The sequence below is a fragment of the Archocentrus centrarchus genome, chromosome 19 (genome assembly GCF_007364275.1).
Source record: "Archocentrus centrarchus isolate MPI-CPG fArcCen1 chromosome 19, fArcCen1, whole genome shotgun sequence".
Classification (NCBI taxonomy): Eukaryota; Metazoa; Chordata; class Actinopteri; order Cichliformes; family Cichlidae; genus Archocentrus; species Archocentrus centrarchus.
In genome coordinates, this window is record NC_044364.1 from 12475771 (window position 1) to 12495777 (window position 20007).

The window sequence follows — 20007 nt, forward strand, 5'->3', positions numbered from 1 at the left end:
TTTTAGCCCACCAGGGGGGAGCACCCATTTATTTACACACCCAGTAACACTTGAATGAAGTTGATAAATTTAGTATGATAAATCAATTTCTAAAATAAAATCTCACCTGATGACCTTCTACTTCACTCTTGCGCTCAGGTTCTGGTTCTGGCTCTGGCTCAACGTACTCCTCTCTGGAGTAAGCAGACGACTTCTGGCTGCTGCTATCTCCGTTTCTCCACTGATATGAACTGTAGCTTTTGTCTGTGTGTCCATATTGTTGCGAGCGACTGTTTCTTTGTGAAGAGTAAGAGTCTGTCTCAGACAGGTCTGACATCTCCTTGTGTCCACCTGAACTTCCGTAACTCGTGTCATATGAGTCTCTATGACTGCCCGAGTGCCGGTAAGAAGGCTCGACGTCTCTGTGACTCGAGGTATTTTGGTAGGTTTGATCTGAAAACTCCTTGCGGTTTGAGGAGTTTCGGGGTGAAGAGTTTATTGAGTTGCTCTGACTGGCAGAGTCGGTGTTGGGTGTATCCCTCTGGTGACTCCTGCGAGATGAGGCAGAGTCCAGCGATGGGTGTGGGGATGAATGGCTCTGGGACTGCGATGTAGAAAAACTGACGGTGGCCGTTTCCTGGTTAAAGGTCAGCGTGCTGTTGCTGTTCTGACGGGAGAAAACAGGGGAGGAGCCGCCGTAGCCCGACTCATTGGAAGACTGGCTCTCGATGGAGACGTCTGAATGGCTCCTACGTGGGTTGTAGGGTTTGAGGAAGGAGCTGTATACGAAGCCCGTGGTCACTGGAAAAAAAGAAAATCAAGATTATACTGCTGCAACATTTGGCTCACAAGTGTATTGGTTGAGAGTTCCCAAAAAAAAAAAAAAAAAAAAAAACCTACCTCCATTATCAATTAGCCAGCGGTTTTGGCTTCCCATGGGGTCCTGCTGCTTGATTACACCCACAAGGTCTCCCTCTTGTATAGAGAGGTCCAGATCCTGCGCAGCATTAAAGTTCCTGTTTGCCTGGTAAAGTTTTTCCGTGCCATAGCGTACCAGAAGTCCTGCACGGTGCTCATCTGTCTGCGGGATGTTGCTGGGCTGAAGGAGGTCAAAGACATTAGATCATTGGTAAAACACCTTGTGTGTTATGTTTTAGAATAAGGAAGGAAATGAGATTATAGTTCTACTCACAGGTCCCTGGGCTTGCTTTTTAGAAGTCTGCTTCTCCAGCGTTTTCTTCTCAAAGGTCTTTTTTGTAGCAGCGGTGGCTGGAGGCAAGTTCTCTGGACAGAAGCTAAAGCTCTGCAGAAGCTGGAGGACTCGACTGTGCTCTTCTTGAAACTGTGCAATCAGGTTACCCCCCGTGCCAACTTTGCTAGAAAACTGGAGATAAATGTACAGAAAAAGATCTGAGTTAAAATGAATAACTATGTGGCCAGGTGTGTGTCCAAGGGGTGAGTAAGGGGTGATGACCTCCCAAAACATGACTGGGATAGAGTACTATTAATTGTTTTAATAGCCAACAGCATTGGATGAGCACATTGATAGGACCAGAGGTGGAACACAACAGAGCACATGTACTCAAATATCTTACTGAAGTACATTTTATCCTTTATTTAAAATTTTCAACTCTAAATCTACTAATATATTTTGGCTGTATTGACATAGATAAAAATACCCCAAAGTAGTAAGCATGACTCTTAAATGGGTCGGTCTGCATAATGAGTACTTTTACTTTAGGTACTTATGTATGTTTTGATGCCAAAACTTTTGTACTATTACATATGTAGGATTATGTCTCTTACTCAAGAGTATGAAAATAAGTTATTCAACATAAAACAATGCTTAATCTCTTGTGCAGTGCCACTTTTCATCTCATACAAGCTCTACTGAGGTGCAGGACTTCAAGTAAGCCAGGAAAATAATGGCCATTATTTTCTTTGCCAATTTTCTACAGTTATTCCTGAACAAACACTCTAATTTCCATAAAAACATTCATTTAAAAAAGTCAGATTTATACTACCAATAGTCTTCCACATTTTTATAAACAAATGCATACTCACAACCTGTAGGAGGGGCTTCAGCTCTCCCACCGTCATCTTCATGAAGTCCTTCTGGGCTTGAGCGAAAGCCCTCACGCAGCCTGTAAAAAGCTCTTCTGCCACGCTGTGGAACTTCGGTAGCTCATCCAGAAGTTGGGCATTAAGTGCTTCGTAAGTATTACGCGCCACCTGCAGCTCTTCCTGGATGCGTCGGTCTTTAAAGCGGTCGGCGCGCTCCTTGCAGTTGTCGTAGTCCAGCAGCTTATCGAAGCGTTTCTGGATGAGTTTGTGGGGCCCAGCAAACATGAGGAGGAGCTGGGTGAGCGGGTTGATGACTAAGGCCTCTGTGCGCTCCTTCTGCTCAGCAGATAGTGGTGACAGATAAGGGATCAGATGTTATGCCTACTATGCTTTCACAGTATAAGCAGGGGTGTAAGTATGAATAAGGGTAAAGAGTGGACGAGGACTTACAAATTCTGTAAACTGTTTGTCGCTGATGTGGCGGTGAGCTCTCTGAAATCGGTCGGGGTCCAGCACACTGCGCTCTGTGTAGATGTCACAGAAACTGATGGCTGCCAAGACTTTTACAGATGCTGCTTCCTGATGACAGGCGTATTTTCACAGTTACAATCAAAAAGCACCACATTACACAATATTTAGAAGAAATTAAAAAGGAAAAAGATATATGATAATTGTTAACAGTATCCTGATTGACACTGCAACTATGCCCTAATACCAAACTGCCAAAATAACTAAATGCCTCAGTTTTTTTTATGATAATGGGCTCCTACCCTGATATGTTGCAGGTACAGGGAAATATCTCTGATGAAGGACTTGATGAGTCTCTCCTGCAGCCTGAACTTATTTTCGATCTCATCAAATGCTGCATCTTTAATCTGAGAAAAACGCAGAAAGTAAAGGCAGATTAGATCAAGCACTTTTCAAACAAGCACGTTCTCTCCAAACATTTCTGCTCAGAGTGGGAATTTACCTGCGGGGAAAATCCCGTGAGGTGCTTCAGGTGGCTGCTGACGCGGTTGGACTTCTTGATAATTGAGTGCATGCTGAGCTTGGAGATCTTGTCGATGAATGTGTCTTCATCCCCTTTCCTGTACTTCACCACTGTGGACAGCAGAGGGAAAACTTGAGCCATCAAACCAGCCCTGACCATATATTTAAGAATTGGACAAACACATTTCAAGTACAGGGAAACCAAACTGACACCTGCGACTTGAATTTAAGGCTGCCAGAATGATTTCGGAGCCAAAAAAGTTTAGCAGCCAGGTGTTTTACCGAGATCTTTTCGTCGCTTGTACTCGTTGATGTTTACGTTGATCTGCTTGACAGCCTGCACAGCTTTAGTGAGCTGGTCCCGGTCGTGGTGGCTCTCCGGCGTGGCCCCAAGCAGCTCTGTCAGCAGCAGCGGGTAACGCATCACCCGCTGCACCGGCTTAATCAAGAAAGAGCCCAGGTTGATGTAATTGGTTTTACCCCTGAAAGGGAGGGCAGAGACAGCACGCAGCGGTTGGATGAGAAGAAAATGGGAATATGTGGAGTGAGAGAGACAATTACACTTCAGCATGAAGGCCGCAGCTATGCACTTAATAATGCTTCCTCCCATGTACATGTCTTCATATGATGCAGATCATATGGATAGCATTATCCAATGACATGTAACCATCACCACATATACACAGACTCTGATGATGACCAGTATAATTTTTGGGAGACACAGCAGGGGATTTGCTTCGTTTTAATGCAATCTACAGGACTAATGGTAAACGTGGGTGAATTAGTGGTATAATGTGGAAAATAAAATAATATCCTTTAATTAGGTAAGGCCACTGTTCAGCCTTACAAACAATATAACCACTTAACTTGGTAACTACTTTCATCTGGGCATCATTTTAACCTAAATATTGTTTATCATATTTAGGTGGTATATGGTGCCAACAGGTTTCACATGCTTATGGTATTAGGGGACATTTTTTTTTAGTTTGATTACTGTCTGATTTTGTCCAGACATGCAGATCATAAATGAACTATAACTGTTTTCAAATCTTTGCTGCTGAAGCTTTAGTCCAGGAGATGGCATTAGATCAGTATGGAATATTGTTTCCACCACTGGAAAAATATTTTTTGGCAGGCAGAGCAAAGTTGAAATTTCAAGTTATCCCAAAACTGAGTTATTTTCTAATAGGTTTACATTAGTAAGTCAAAAGTTTGAGGTAATAACTTGAACGCTTGACTTATGGATTGCAAAAAAAAAAATTTTTTTTTACCAGTAGTGGAAACAAGCTTCCATAACTAGATTTCTGGGATCATCCATTTTTTTTAAAAATCCAATCAAACACAAACACAAACACTGAAGTGAACATTTGTCTGCACAGCAACAGTAAACAAAACACATGCGCATGCACGAACAACACAATTTTCATTTTCCAGCTCAGTATGGAGGAGGAAAATGAAAAAAAAAAAAAAAAAAAGGCCTTGCAAAGCAAGGAGAGATGGTTTTAAAGTCCTTCACACTCATTTTCAGCCATTACATGTTGTAAAGACATACATGCACGCACACGGATAATTTTCAAGAGGTTAGTTAGCAATAATCATGCTGTCAAGATGATTCTCATGCTCGAAATCATGACATTACTCGTTATGGAGACTTACCACTCGCGATAAATGGCCCTGTTGAAAGAAAAATGGAAAGAAATAGAGAAATGACAAAGACAAGATTTACACTGTGAGCTTGTGCCTGAACTTTCATAAATGTCAAATTTTTTTGATAAGTCCTTAGTTCTGAAGAACTTGACATGAAGCATTTGCTTATGATTTGACTAAAAATGGCAAAACGAAGCGAAACAAATGAAACTTTGAAGCCAGCTGCACCTGCAGTTGTTATGGTCGTGTTTGGTGAATTCTCTTTGAAACCTGGATGGATGCCCAGGCTGGCAGTAAAACTTAAGGGTAATCAACAACCACCAGCAGTTTCTGGAACGGGGGCAGCACACATGACCTTTTCAAAGCCTGATATGTTGCAACATATTCAAGAAGTGTATTAATGTCCTGAGGAGGCTACTAACTTAAAAACAAAAAGTACAGGCTAAAAAAAAAAGGACAATAAAAAACGTGAACAAGGAGTTAGCAGCGAGTATAGTTTGAACTGTACATTGTCCTCCTCCTTTTTTTTTTTTTTAAAAACATCTTCCAGCCTAACAGAGCTCGTGTTTATCTTCAAACTCGGAGCGATAGCCACATGTAAAAGAAAGGCAGCAGTGTAAACTCAAGTATGTGCGTCATTTATGGTGAAACTCAACTGGAGAAACCAGGTAGGGCACATTTTTGAACCTCTCCACATAACTCAAGTGTACAGACACAGAGCGCACTCCCTTCAGCAGTGACTAAAAAATAAGGCGATAACTGATAACTGATTAAGTAGTTTAGTTTATAGATTTACTGGGAGTGAACTTCACTTTTATAACTTGAACAGTACAGTTCAAAGTTCATAAATCATTTCCATAAGCTATGAACCAACAGGAAAGCCTTGAACTCCACAAAAAGTCTTGGATTCTTTACATATTTCCAGACCATATTTATTATGTTTCAGTTGCAAAACTCATTTAAATCCAAGTGTAATGACTTAGCGACATTTTGAAAATGGCTTTGCATGAACACAAAATGTAACAACACAGTTTCCATTATGTTTCCACTTCTTGAACTCGGCAAACACTCGGTTAATGTTCCACTGAAACCACCCTTTGCGTTCATGTTTTCATGCTCACACAGCATGCATATTTTCAGTCACTCACATGCAAACACGCTGCTGAAATCTCAACCTGAAGCCTAAATCTCTTTGGATGTTTCTTTGTCCTCTCGGTGACTCACCTCAGTCTCTCCAGACACTCCAACACGTTGCGCTGGATGTTTTCATCTTTCTCGTAAGTCTCCAGCAAAGAGATGGCATCGTCGTGGTTTTGGCAGTAGAGCTTGTAAACCTCCTCCAGTTCTTCTTTAAAGTCCAGGAATACCTTCCCTGAAAGGGAATGGTACAGAAAACCAGTGTGTTCATGTTAAAAAAAGGAAACAGTGTAGAAAGAATTCTACTAATTGAAAAAAAAAAAATGCTTAAAAACAAAGATTTGGATCAGTTTATAAAGACAGGCAACAATTTAATCATGAAAACATAGTTCTTTACAAACACATAACAGATTACTTCCTCAACAGCAGACTACTTTTGAAGCATATTCAAAGACTGATTTAGCCAATAAAACTCAACCAGGTGAGAAATTGCAGCCAAACATCAGAAAAGTACAAACATAACACAGAACAGAAGCCTCCTCTTTGTGCATGTCTTTTCATTCAAATAACAAGCTGTTTACCTATAGAGTCCGTCTCCTTCAGCGAGTCAAACATCCGCTGTGACAGGTCAATCACTGAGTTAATGTTGCCAAAGAGCCCATCAAAGTCCACATTCTTCGCCTTCAGGAAGACAAAACGCATTAAAACCATCAAAACAGTTTCTGTTGTCTGAAGTTGGATTTGGCGCCTCTTATAAGCTGTACACTATTATTCCTTATTTATTCATGTGTTTATCAAATTTTCCAATGTTTCAGGCCTTTTTCAGACGATGCACTAACTCTCCTGCACACATCCACGTTGTCTTCTTTTCTGAAAATCCCTCTACATCCTAATGTCATCCTAACGTGGTTGGCAACACAATGTTTGTATCTTACCTTCTTCTGCAAAGGCTCAATGATCTCCTCGACACACATTTGAAGGTCTTTGATGTAGTCCTTCTCTGTCTGCAGCAGCTCCTCGATGACCTTTGACCTCTTTTCTAGCATCCTGATCTCTGGATCCTCAGAGCCCGTGCTGGCGGTGGGCGTTGTGGAGACGGGGGCGGACTCCAGAACTTTAGGTTCAGACGGCAAAAGCGTCATCTCTGCAAGGAAGAGAAAAGTTTCACTGCAATGAAAATTCTAATGTCTTGCTTCGTGTGCATTTTAATCAAATCAGTGAATTTCCTCTCAATAATTTATCACTTCATGCACATTAATCACCGTGTAAGTGGCAAAAACAGGAAATATTGTGAAGGTGACAGTGAGAAGAGTGGAGAGAAAGTGTTTCCCATCACTTTGCCATTCATTTGTAACCAAAAATACTCCTGCCCACCCACCCAGTCTGCCCGCTACTCTCTGTCTTCTAGCTTTTGATCAATGTCTCTGCTATCACTCACAGAGGCCTGATCTCTTGGGGAGCCTAGTACTGGATGGAAAGCCTGGTTCACACATCGCTGCTTTTTATGAATAGACATAAAACTGGAGTGTACTCAGGCCTTTTGTGTGTGGGACAATGCCTTGCAACAGCAACTACAGACATACAGGCTCTAGAGGACTTTAAAGATGAGGCAGTTAGAGAGGGGGAAGTGGGGGGGGGGGGGGGGGGGGGGGGCATAACAGAACTGGCGGGTGATGAGAACTGGACCTATCTGTGTCGCACATGCATGGAAGATGCATGCAAATCCTGCTATGATGCTAAACTGTGCATAAATCTGAGAAGATCCAGCAAGCGCTGTGTTGCACTGACTGACAAGAGGGTGACGTCACCCTGCCTCCACCAACAGATGCTGTTGGAGGCTAATGAAGTTAACTCTGCTTACCCTCGTGTTATCCAGTGCAGCAGTATGCCACACAAACACACATACACACTGCAGCAAACTTACAGTCTGGTGACACACACATAAACTGGAAAGTAAACTTCACCCCTAAAAGACTACTGATCGTCGAAACTACCCTCACGTTAAAGAACAAATCTAAAGACTTTGGCCTTTGAAATTTTAAATACGCATTTCATTTTAAAAAGTGGATAAATTACACTTATTAAACTTTGTAAACAGCAGTTTGTGTGTGTGTGTGTCTGATCCTCGCCCTCCTTCTCGCTCCCCTCACGTGACGGGGCTAAAGCTCGACTCAAAGGAGCTTTTCTCGTCGCTCGCGCAGTGTCTGCCAGCACTCATGCATCTTCCCACCCATGTGAGAAACTAGTTCACTAATTTGTTTTTAAAAGTCACACGGTGACACAGTAGAGAGAGTGAAAACAAAAGGCTCCGATTTTAATTGGAAGCAATCGGCTCATTCCCACATTTGATCCTCCACACACAAACGCGGCGATATCACACGCTCCACTTCACGTTTCCATTACAGCTTCTATTTCCATTACAGCTGACCTGTGAAGCCGCCTGACCAGATTTTGACCCACTTGTATGGAATTTTATTTTTTCTTTGTTGTGTAAAATAATGCAAAGAGGGTTTATTGTAAACTTGCTTTAATGTCTGTACATGCGGTTGTATAACAACAGCCCAGAAACAGGTCAAGTGCAATTCACTCAGTAAACTCAGCCAAACCTCATTCCGTTTCTCTGTGCTGAATCAGTCACCTGGCAGACAATAATCAGCCGATCCCTCAGCAAAAACACTACAGTAAGTGTTCTAAATCTTACTCACAAAGCATATTAATGACAATATTAATGAGAACAAATTTTTAAGTCTCTAAAATCTGAACTAAAGCCAGCTGAGATGAAATAGTTTGAATAGGTCTGTGTTTGTATGTCCTGTGTCAGTGTTGTCGGACATTATGTGCCACAGCATATAGGAAGCTTTAAAGTTTATACAGTATAAGCAAACACACACAAAGAATTGCGACACATGAAAAGAAGTGGTTATCGTTTGATCAGCTCTTTATGAGAGACTCTGGGAGGGTTTCTGTGACTCGGTTACAGACATTTCCTATTAAAGCCCTTGAAATACACGACTTATTGGTGGTGGCGATGGTGTTACATAGAATAAACAATATGGGAAACTTTGTTTTAATTCTGACTGATATCTGATGCTGTAACCAATTCTTTTTTTGATAAAATGTTAAATGAAAAATGAAACTCCTGAAGAAATACTCCAGTAAATACTTATTTGCTTTCTTTGGAGCAAAAACTGCCCTTTGCCCTTAATAAAAACTATAACAAACATGAAAGGAACCCGTTATGGCTTCTTTTCATACTCTAGTTTCACCAGTTGTGCTTCCACTAGATTTAGAAAAACTGGGACAATAAATGCATAACAAATGGTAAATAATCCAAGACCTCCTTATACTAAACGTCTCTTTGCACAGTCCAGGCTCACAAACTGTAATCAGCGGGCTTCAACAGGTGAAATTGGAACAGGTGGAAAAGAGTTGAGGCCTGTCTCATAAAACAGGTTCACTCAGTCGCGTATCTTTGTAGAATAAAACACGGAAGAGCTTTGTTTGCCTCCAGTTTCATGCTTGGAACAATTTAATGTGCAAACTTTCATGGAAAACTCAGTCACACCCCGTCTGCCTTATGAATCATGTTCAGAACTAAGCTTATGGAAGAAAACACAAAGCTGAGTGGACTTCTGGGAAACCCGCAGCAGGGAGTGTTCTTCACTCAGCAGCACTATAAAGTGACGTAAGACAGACAACAGCTCTTGCTAAACTGCACTGTCAATCTTCTGCCATCCAGGGTGACTCACACATTCTGGCCCTGTGAGTGATACAGCCACAGCTGATATATTAGAACCGGCCACCATGGGCTCAGATATCTTATGGAACCAAAAATTGGCAGCTTTGTCAGAATTTCTGGGTTAAAGATGCACAAAAAGAAGTCAGAATGTGAGTATTTCTGGAGTAGACTGGCCCATAATATGCATTCTGTCATTTGCATGTTAATTCTTAAAGATTTCATTTCACAGCCATTTATCAAAGCTTTCCTAATAAATATTAGCCAAGATGAAAGTGTTTCCATGTGTTCCCTAAACCTCACCGATGCAGTCTCTCCAAAGCAATATGTGTTCACTGCCATATCTGCAGATCAAGAGGGAGCAAAGGGGGAGAGAAAACAAGATGCCGAGGCTTCACCCACCTGCTGCATGCAACTTCCTTCAAACTGCACCAAAAACAAGCACACGCCCCTCCACGCATCGGGCTTCAAACAATGCTGCCCATTCTAAGATAGCCCATTGTCAATCTGAAGTCCAGCTCCCGAGCTTTGCGTAAGACGTGCAAAACTCCATTCCAGAGCTCCAATTACCATGAGAATGGATGGGAACCTGCCATCGTTACACACAGACATGCACACACCAGGGAGGACGACCACTGTGGGAGGCAGTAAAACCTGGAGCTGGACTGTAGCTGTTTGCTGCTCAGGTTTCCTGGATTAAACAAATTATGCTGTAAATCCACACTGCACACGGTGTGCATCAGTATAATCCTCAAAATGAATCATGTTTAGTGCAGCGTGGCTGCAAGTATGCTTTATTTTGTCACTATTGAAATAGGAACTCCTGTTTGGAATCATTATGTTGTGCAGATTTGGGACAGTTTATGTGCTGCTGTGAACACACAATTGTTTTCACTGTTCTGTCTTGGCTAAAAGCATCTCTCACTGTGTTGTGCTTAACCTTATATCCTGAATGCAAACGCTGATTTCTCCATTGAACATACTGATGTAATTAAAAAAAAAAAAGAAATGTTAAAAGACATTATGTGGGAACTTTTATATTTCAAATATGCTGCTTTGGTAAAGAAAAATATAATTATTTCTCCTCTATTGCCTCCTCTTAACCTCACATGAAGTATAAAGGCAAGGATGTTAGCGAAATTGGCGATTCTACATGCATTTCCTTTTATTTAAAGCACATTGAGCATACTTAATGTAATGAAATGTGCTGTAAAAATAATAAAAATCCATCCCACTTCATTCACCTTTCTTGATGGAAAAACACATGAGCTCACACGTGGCTGCAGCACCAATTGCAAAAGACACTGGGAGACATCCAGTGCTAGAAGTCTAGTCCACTCCTGTGATCTATTTCAGGTTTCACAACATGCTGACAACTTTCTGGGGTCCTCCTGTGCCAGCCTGAATTCTATCAAAAGTTAGGAAGCTGGCCTTGAGCATCTTCTCTCCCATCCTCCCCTATTAATCTTGCACTTAAATATAGATATATATATATTTTTTTTACCCTTTTTATATAATCTATAAAATCCTCAAACCAAAGTCAAGAAAATTCTTTCCTTTTTCTCTATAAAAAGAACCTCTGTACTTTTATGATGTGTGATTTTTTTTTTTAAACAACCGCAGCCAAGAACAATTCTTTCTCTCTGCAGTCAGCCTGCTCCACTAATAGCTGTGCAAAGTCAAAAGTTTGCCACGCACAGACCGCTTTAAGGTCAGACACAATCAGTGCTGTGTGCTCTGCTTCAAAGTTCACCATGCAGTGCACAGTCGCCATAGCAACAAGAATAGCATGGGGCCCCCCTCCTCATATCAAGCAAAGATTTAGAGAGGCGGCTGTGCCTTTTTTAACGCAAAACTCTCACATGGGCAACTCTGCGAGAGAGTGTGTGTGCGTGTGTTGGGCATGAAGTTACAAGTCTACCATAAACTGCCAACACTTGCAACAGCATTTCCACTTCACAAGCCATGACTTGCAAATACTGAAAGCAGAAAAAGAGGCAACGCTAGTTTGAGTCAACTTCTTCAATTTTGTTGCAGCCCTAAAAGAAACATTTTCTCCTGATGTTTTTTTTAGTAAGCACGCAGTGGCATTATATTGGACATATCAGTTTTTTGTCCAATGTATGTGTCACCAACTGTTGTCCCAAGCAGAAGATCTCTTAAAAATGGGGGAAAAAAAAGGTGTTTACTCAGTGACATACCATCCTGTTTATCTTTTTTGGGGTCAAATGTCAAAAGGTCACATTCCTGCTCCTGGCAAACTCTCACAGAAACCTCTGTCTACAAATAGCTGGGTTCAAATCTCACATAGCAGAAGCAGATCATATACTGATACATGTAGCGTTCAGTTGTGATTTTGTTCAGATTTAATCTAGTGCTTAGTGTTTGTTCTTGGAAGCCAAGTGATACATCCCAACTTATTAACAAATAGACCAAGTAGGAGAACAACTAGAGCATTTTTGTAGCTGATGGGGAATTCAACAACACGAGGCTACAGTTTAATTAACATACTGAATTAAAAGGATGGTACAAGACTGGGGGACCAAGAGGGACCAAGAGGCTGATCCCTGGCTTTGAAATTTCTCAGTTCCCCTGATTTTACCAAGGAACAATTTGCAATTACTTCAAGAGGCCTTCAGTTTTGCAAATGTGGAGAAAGTGCTTTAGGAGGATCTAAAAGCATTAAGTGGGGAGGCCTATTCAACCAAAAATGCAGTACAGTCTTCAACCTAATACAAAGGAAGAAAACAATGAGCCTTCTGGGCCTCACAGGTGCTTCAGTAGAGCAACTATTTAAAATGCTTACCTGCTCATGCATAAGAAGAGCTATTATGTTAAATTTTCACACTTTGTATATGACCATCTCATGCACAGTTTGAGAGCTACTGCCCAAAAACTAATGCTCTTCATGGGAAAATGAGTGCAGTGTGACGTGAGCGTGAGAACGGTTTTCAGAGTCTGAGATGACTGAACTTGTGGGTTTATCTCTTTTGCCAGTTGTTAGACATGTAATGACAAAGACCGTGCTTGGGGCATCGTCAGTTTTCCCACAACTAAGAAGCCGTTATAAGACGTTATAGTCTTGGAATGAACTCTATACACCAAAATGTTTTGTTACAAAATGCTGCAGACAGAAAGCTAAACTTCTTTATGATGAAACGAATGCATCTAAAAAGAGCATGTAAAGATGAGCTAAACATCTTTACATCTTTACAAAGAAATCTTCAGTATATAGTTTTTTTTAATTTTCAGTTGTTTCAGGAAGGGCATCCAGTAGTAAAAATCTGCCAAATCAAACATGGAGCTACCCGCTGTGAATAAGGGAGCAGCCAAAAGTAGCTTTATAGATGCTTTATACAAGAACATAATAGTGTTTACAAGAACAGGATGGATGTGCGTACATCCAGCCCAAAAACATTACTGATGCCACGGATGTCATCGGTGCAGAGTATTGAAAATATGGTCACTGCAACATAAAATGTTTAGATAACATCTTGGTTGGTGAATTTGATAAACGGACTTTAAAATTGTGCTTTGCCGTAAACACTGCAATCTACACGCTGAACTATTTGCCCTCATGTGAAGATTGACAATTGTATAAGCAAGATGAATAAACTTGGAGTTATCAGGAGGAGATCAGTCCTGAAACAGGGAAGTCAACAAGGTCAAACACAAATATGCTGCCTTTTTCCACAGTGTTACCTGAAATGAAGAGATAAGATCCGCCTTGATACGTGCAGGTACCGGCAGTGTCATCTGACACAAAAATAATACATATAGAGATCTGAATGCTGTAGTTACTGAGGTACCACCAATCTTCCAAATCTTTGGAAAATCATATTGATATATTCAATATTGAGATTCTGATGAATTGGAAAATCTAAACTATGACAAAATACAGATGAAATTTGCAGGATTATCAAATAAAGGCAGCTCAATGACATAATTCAGATACAAAACCTTTAAGACATCAAGATGAACCAAATATAAAAATGGGCACAGCATATGAGCGTGGTTATCGGTGACTCATGCAGACTTAAGTTGACTTAATTTTTTGCCGACTGACTCTTTTGCTCGCCAGCAGTGAGATAATTTGCCTTTACAGCAACGCTGTCAGGCGATTTGAGATTTCCTGCCTTAACTCCTAGCTCCCCCACTCCAGCCCACCAATAGCCGTGACCGCTCGAGGATTACAGCGGACAGGAGAGCATATGCTCCCAGATCATAGATGGATGACGACACATTACTCACACAAACACTTAAAAACTGTGCATACAGCAGATTATATTTGTTAGAAGTTCAAATGTGGGATCATAAGGCTGCCACTACAATATAATGGGTTTAATGTGTCCTTTAAGAAAATAATTTCGCCAATTATGTTAAATAAAGTAAGGAAGCCTGTGACAGAAGCATTGGCAGGAAAAAAAAATCTAAATTTTATTTGAAAGCCAGATGAAACCTTGATTAGCAGCTGCTTTTCACTCAGCTGAATGGAGTTTTCGGGACCAGGGAGTTGTCTAATAATACTTGATTACAAAAAACGTGTAAGGCCCATCTCAAAAAGCTTTAACCAACACCCCAATGTCACAGCATAAGCTCAATAAGCACTGCAAGGAGATGGGCTAATGTTTTTAGCCCTGCAATCAAATGCTTTACTCAGGGCAAACCCCTGACAGGGCTGAAACAGTGTAACAAGATTAACGGATGACAAGACACTGCTGAGGCAAGTGCTGTGCATGTGTGTGTTTTGAAAAATGCAATTATTTCTTTAATAAGCCTCCAAGGGCATTTCTTATACACATGCACACACACACACACGCACACACAGGGAACTCAGAGTATCAGTCTAGTCCTGCAGAGAAGGAGTCAGGGCAGTGCTGGCCACTGCCTGGCACCAGACAGACCCCCGCTATCCACTCACCATGCTGACGCTAGGGATTAATACTTGGACTGCCGAAATGGACGTGTGTGGTGGGGGCTGATGTGGACTCTGTGTGTGTGCATGTGTGTGTGTTTCTAGGTGACTGGGGGAGGGGTCGTGGGGCGCCACCTGCTTCTTCTCAGACAAAACAAAGTGAGCCAGAGGAGTGCGCTCTCTTACTTCCAATTACCATGAAACAAAAAGGCACCAAAGTTTTTTTAAAATCTTTTTTGTTACTTTTTGATAACTGTTAAACATGTTTGCAGCAATCACTTGACCATTGCCACTAAAGCCTGTATACTCTGAGTTTTTAGAGTCATTTCTTTCCATGCATTAAGGATTCATGACTGCAGATGTCTACACTAAAATAATGTTCATAATTGACCACTAAATCATCAGCAATCATTTGCACTAAATCATCAGATTGCATTTTATATATGTGCAGTAGTTCCGTCATTTGGCACCAGTGTATTTGATTTCACAGATCTGCTTTTTTTTTTTTTTTTTAAGGGGGTTAGAATATGTTCAAATCGCCCATGTTTCCCCCAAAGATGTTGAAATGCTAATATTGCTTATATAGTTAATAGCATTTTCCTTCTTCTACTAAAACTCTGGCATCATGGTCATTTACAAGCAGCTACAGTACTTTCAGCAATGCCCTTACTCACAAAGGATCACCACAGCAGGTAGCTCCACAAGTTTGATTTGGCAGCGTTTTTATGCTGGATACCCTTCCTGACACAATCTCTGATGAGATTTGTGTCTCCTCCCAGGATCAAACCAGGGATCTTTTGGTTATGAGGTGAATATGTAAACCACTTTTATGGCACTAGATATTATAACAAATATCTAGAGTCAAAAAGTTGATAAAAGCTGGCCTATCTTTCACTCAAAACCAAAACTGGGATAAATAACAAATTTGACCATCCAGTAAATTTTAACTGAAGTTTTTGTGACACTAGGCTTAAATGTATATGTAAATAGAGATGAGGTTTGTGTACAAAACATAAAGCAAACTGGTTACATGAACACACAGCATCAGTACATGAAAAGTATGGCAGCAAACAGGAAATACAAATGAGAATGACAGAGCCAAAAAATAAAGCCAAGCCAAGAACCTACAAAACCTGTTTTGCAGTTTCTTATGACAACAAAAACATGATCACTCACTTTCATCTGAGGCAGGTGATACTGAGACAGACACACACCCCACTTTCAGCACTCACTTTTAAGGAGGTAGAAGGTGAGAGTGACTAGTCAGCACTCTGAGGCCCCCAGCATTGATTAGAAAAACACCTCTAGAGGTCACAAATGACAAGTGAGGCTCCGAGCACTGTTAACCTCTTAAGTCTGTTTTACTAGCTGACAAAGCTGAGTTGTACCTCAGGCCTTCAAGACCTGAAGAGTGATGTTGACTAGAATCACAACTGAACAAGTGACCTGACATGTGCAAATATGGGAAGCACCTTCGTTCATGTGACAATATCCTTTTGTTTACCTTGCTTTCTTTTCCTGGTGGTGGCAAACTGGGACTGCTGCAGAGAGCTCGGTGCTGTCTTCCTGTAGAAGCTGTTACGATCTAGTGAGCCCACATAGACAGGCTTCTGACCCTTTTTTGAACTTGCGCTCCCCACACTTGACTCATATCCCTTTTCCTGCTCATCACCGTGCTGATACACAACAGGATCCTCAAAAGAGTGTATTTCACCTAGAGCTAATTTTTTGTTCTGCTGCTCAACCCACTCCTCTGTCTTGCGATCTTTTGTGGGGTATTCCTCATATTGTGACTCCACAGACAGCGAACGTATGCGTCGGTATGTGTCTCGATACTTGTAGCGGGAATATTCCTCTTCCCTGGATTCATAGCGGCGCTCATCCTCATGGTCATGGTCCACAGCCCTCCGTTCATAGTGCTCCCTTGTTTTATAGTTCCGTCTGTGGTCATGCTGCTCATCTGTCCTGTAATAGCGGTCCCTCTCCTTATAATTCCAGCGCTCATCCACTTCGGAATCATACCGGTCTCTTCCTCTACTGGCGTACCGTTCATCGCCCCTTCGGTTATGAGCATCCCTGCTATCTTCTCTGTGCTCATAGTGATCCTCAGCACGCTGATCATAGTGATGGTCCTTCTGTTTTCGCTCATCATAGTAGCGGTCCTCCTCTCGGCGCTGGTAGTAGTCTTTCTCTTTGGAGCGATGCCTCTCTTTCGAGTCATGATGATCCCTGTCATGGTCGCTGTAGTATTCACTGTCCCTGTAATTGTGTCTGTGAGAATAGTTGTGTTTATGATCGTAGTAGTCTTCATGCTCACTGTTGTAACTTTCATGCTCTCTGAGATCATGTCTATAGTGTTTCCTGCTGTCATAGAATTTCTTTTCCTTGTCTTCATAACGCTCACTGTACTTCCTGTCATAATAATCCTTGTGCCTGTATTTGCCATCGTAATCATACTCCTCCAAGTCACTGTGATTACGATGGTCGTAACGTTCAGAGTTACGGTCATTTTCTCTTACCCTACCATCCCTTCTTCTTCTGCCCTCATCCAGTGTACCATAACCTTCTTGAATTCTGAAGTCATGTGTGCCTTGCTCTTGTGGCACTCTGTTGTAATCCTGGAGGCTGTAATCATCAGGGCCCTGGTAAAAACAATGTTTACCTTTCCATTCAGATATCCTCAAGTCTAGGTGACCGTCCTCTGAACGAGGGTGAAAGTAAACGTCCTGGCCTTGAGATCTGTTATCTTTGAAAGCTGCCTGGTGCCGGTCTTCGTACTCCCAGCTGGGTTGGTGACTGACACTGCCCTGTGTAATTTGGGCTTGGTTAGCCCACTGTACTTGCCACGGACCAGGCACATGCATAGGAGGTGGTACTGGGCCACCGGGCATCACCGGGCCACTGGGCACCATCATACCACCATGTACCGGCACAGGGCAAGCTGGACCTGGAAGTGAGTCACCAGGATGTGCTACGAGGATTGGTCCCTGAGGAGTACCAGGAGGAACAGCTCCATACCCAGGATATACAACCTGTTGCTGCTGTAGATGATGTAATTGTTGTAAATGTTGGAGATGGGCAATCCTTTCCCTCTCCCTTGCCCAGCCAGCATCCCCCAGCTCCTCCATGCTTTTCCCTCTCTTTACTGGAGCACCAACTGTACGGTTCCAATCCACTGGCAATCCACTGACAGGGTTGCCATAAACAGCCGGGCTCTTCATGGCTCCTGCTGTTTAAATCAGCCTGCCTGGAGCTGATACAGATTCTTGCTCACCGTGGCTTAATAACTCTTTCCAAAGTCCTGCATTCCATAACAAAGCGCTGTGGGAGACTCCACCTGCCTGACATATTGTCTGTAACTCTCCACTTGTTCTCTCTGCCTCCTCTCCACTGCCTCTGCAGGACTGTCTGGCCCAAGCACCTCCCAGCCCTCAGTGCAACTGAAACAGTCCTCCTCCTAGCCACCTCAGTCCTCCTCCCAGCCACCTCAGCGAATCATGGAAGGAGGGATGGGAAGGGTTATCAAAGGGAAGGAGTGGCTTCCTTGGGTTAATGATTCAGTAGAGTCACATGAGTGGATGCTTAGTCCAACAGCTCCTCCCATTGTTTCAACTGGCTAGTACCTCTGTTTGGAGGAAAACAGTCTGTCTGGAGATTTTCTTTGAAGGGGAGATGAGGACATGCTTCACAGTGTGCCTTTTTTTTTCACTCGCATGAACAATCCTCCGTCTTTCCTTGTATCCTGTTTTCTTTGTTTTTGTTCTTTCCTGTGGGCTTCAGTGCATTGTCCACCAGATCACTGACCTAACTCATTTCTTACTGCGTATACAACCAGCTATAACCCTCATACACACAGAACTTTCAAGTATTACGATGTCTTTAAACTTGAACTCACTTCAGCCTTGCAGTTTGACTTTGCCCTGCATATCATGAAAGCATGAAAGCACACAGACTTCTATGTGATTTTGTTGGTAACAATTTTGTCTTCTGATTGATAAACGAGCGTGAAGCAGCAAACAAATAGAGCATCTGCATTTATTCAGTGAGTGTGGCGAGGGAAAGATTTTGAGAGCACACTGATTAGGCTGGAGCAGCTACTGAAAAAGTAGCTGCTGGTGTGTACAATGAGCTATTGTTGGAGACCGTTCCCACTCTCAGAGGAGACACAATCCTTTGAGTGTGAAGAAAAAAAAAATCTCTGGGCTATTCATAAAGCTGGAGTATAACATCGACTCTTAATCTCCATCACAGAGGCATGTACCAAAGGGACAGGTTTAAAGGGACCTGCTTAAAGCAAAATACATATGATACACATGGAAATGCAAACATGGACTAGTGTCAATTAATCATCTAATCAAACAATCAAATACCAAAGGCTTTTTTTTTTTAGGATTTATCCAGTTCCTCTATCGAATATGCCCAGACGTGGCCTAAAAAAACCAAAACAAGACAACTGGAACCACGCTGATTTATAAATCTGCATTCAGTTTACAGAAAAAAAGCCCAAATGTAATAATAGCAAAGATGCAGGTAAAAGAGACTTTAGATTCTACGAATACATTACAAAATACTGCGATTTTTCAAGTATTTAATATTCACAATTTGGTGACTCGTGAGTCAACACTCAGCTTCACAAGGTAAGGCTGAGCATAGAACTCTTACTAAGACATTGTTTGCTTCTTACATCAGACTTGTTTAATTATCAGTTTTCGACATCTCAGATTTCAATAGCAGAACACGACCGAAACTGTGTGCATGTGTGTACTTCAGCTGCAGGAATGTCAGATACCACATTCCTCTCTGTGGCCGTGTTCGCTTACATACGTGCGCTGGACTTGGTTAACATTCAGGATTTATGAAAAAGTCAAGTCCAGGAATAAGGTCACATATTAAACTGTCTGCAGCCTTTATGGTTTCTTGTAGTTGGCCAATCTGAGAAAAAAAATCTGAATCTGTAACAGATACTGAAAACCGTGATAAACAGATCAGGACCGGGCTGTTGCAATGTGAAAGCTGAGAGAGGCGTTTTAATTAAAGGGTACTCAAGGCCAAAGAGCTGAAAGAGAAAAGACAATCCTGCACTGAAAGAAAAAGAGTGTTGTTTACAGCCACATTTTAAAGAGACTAAGGCTTCATCACATAATTACTGTATGGTACAGCATATAGAACATATAGTAAAGTGAATAATTTAAAATTCTACTTGGACATATAGGTCAAAACATTCTGTCAAAGCCTAAAAACATCAGTTTTATCCTAAAGTATCATCAGAAACTCACACTACAAGAAATCTGTATTATGGTTGATTATCAGTGGGGTTTTTTTATAAATGTGTGCTGACTTTCTGAACATCCATTATCTATATTATGACTTACATCATAAAAATACTATCATTCAGACACTGGTTTGAGTCCTAAATGCATTTTCCTCCTCTTTTTCTAAGACCCTTTTATTTATTGTTTCGCTCCACAAAGGGCGTGCTTAACAGTTAAAATCTTACCAATACTCTCTGTATTAAGAAATCTAATATACACAGTGACCT

At 41.7% G+C, this 20007-nt stretch overlaps 1 protein-coding gene and 1 long non-coding RNA gene across 5 annotated transcripts in view; one reads left to right on the forward strand and one right to left on the reverse strand.

The window, feature by feature from the left end:
- Positions 1–20007, reverse strand: part of dnmbp (dynamin binding protein) — a 48166-nt gene that overhangs the window by 1286 nt on the left and 26873 nt on the right. The window contains exons 1-13 of one of the 4 annotated variants that reach the window (XM_030754848.1): positions 15973–17882; positions 6753–6961; positions 6399–6498; positions 5905–6052; positions 4690–4707; positions 3316–3515; positions 3014–3144; positions 2814–2918; positions 2494–2622; positions 2044–2379; positions 1172–1363; positions 880–1078; positions 107–780 (exon numbers count right to left, since the gene is read on the reverse strand). In XM_030754848.1, coding sequence (XP_030610708.1) covers positions 107–780; positions 880–1078; positions 1172–1363; positions 2044–2379; positions 2494–2622; positions 2814–2918; positions 3014–3144; positions 3316–3515; positions 4690–4707; positions 5905–6052; positions 6399–6498; positions 6753–6961; positions 15973–17689 — 4158 coding nt within the window. In that variant the 5' untranslated portion in view covers positions 17690–17882. Of the gene's footprint in view, positions 1–106; positions 781–879; positions 1079–1171; positions 1364–2043; positions 2380–2493; positions 2623–2813; positions 2919–3013; positions 3145–3315; positions 3516–4689; positions 4708–5904; positions 6053–6398; positions 6499–6752; positions 6962–15972; positions 17883–20007 lie in introns of those variants that run through there. The other 3 variants (XM_030754847.1, XM_030754845.1, XM_030754849.1) reach the window with 3 other exon arrangements.
- LOC115798126 (uncharacterized) lies at positions 5241–10631 on the forward strand. Its single transcript, XR_004021476.1, has 3 exons — positions 5241–5348; positions 9557–9705; positions 9904–10631. It is a non-coding gene; the product is annotated as an uncharacterized LOC115798126 (long non-coding RNA).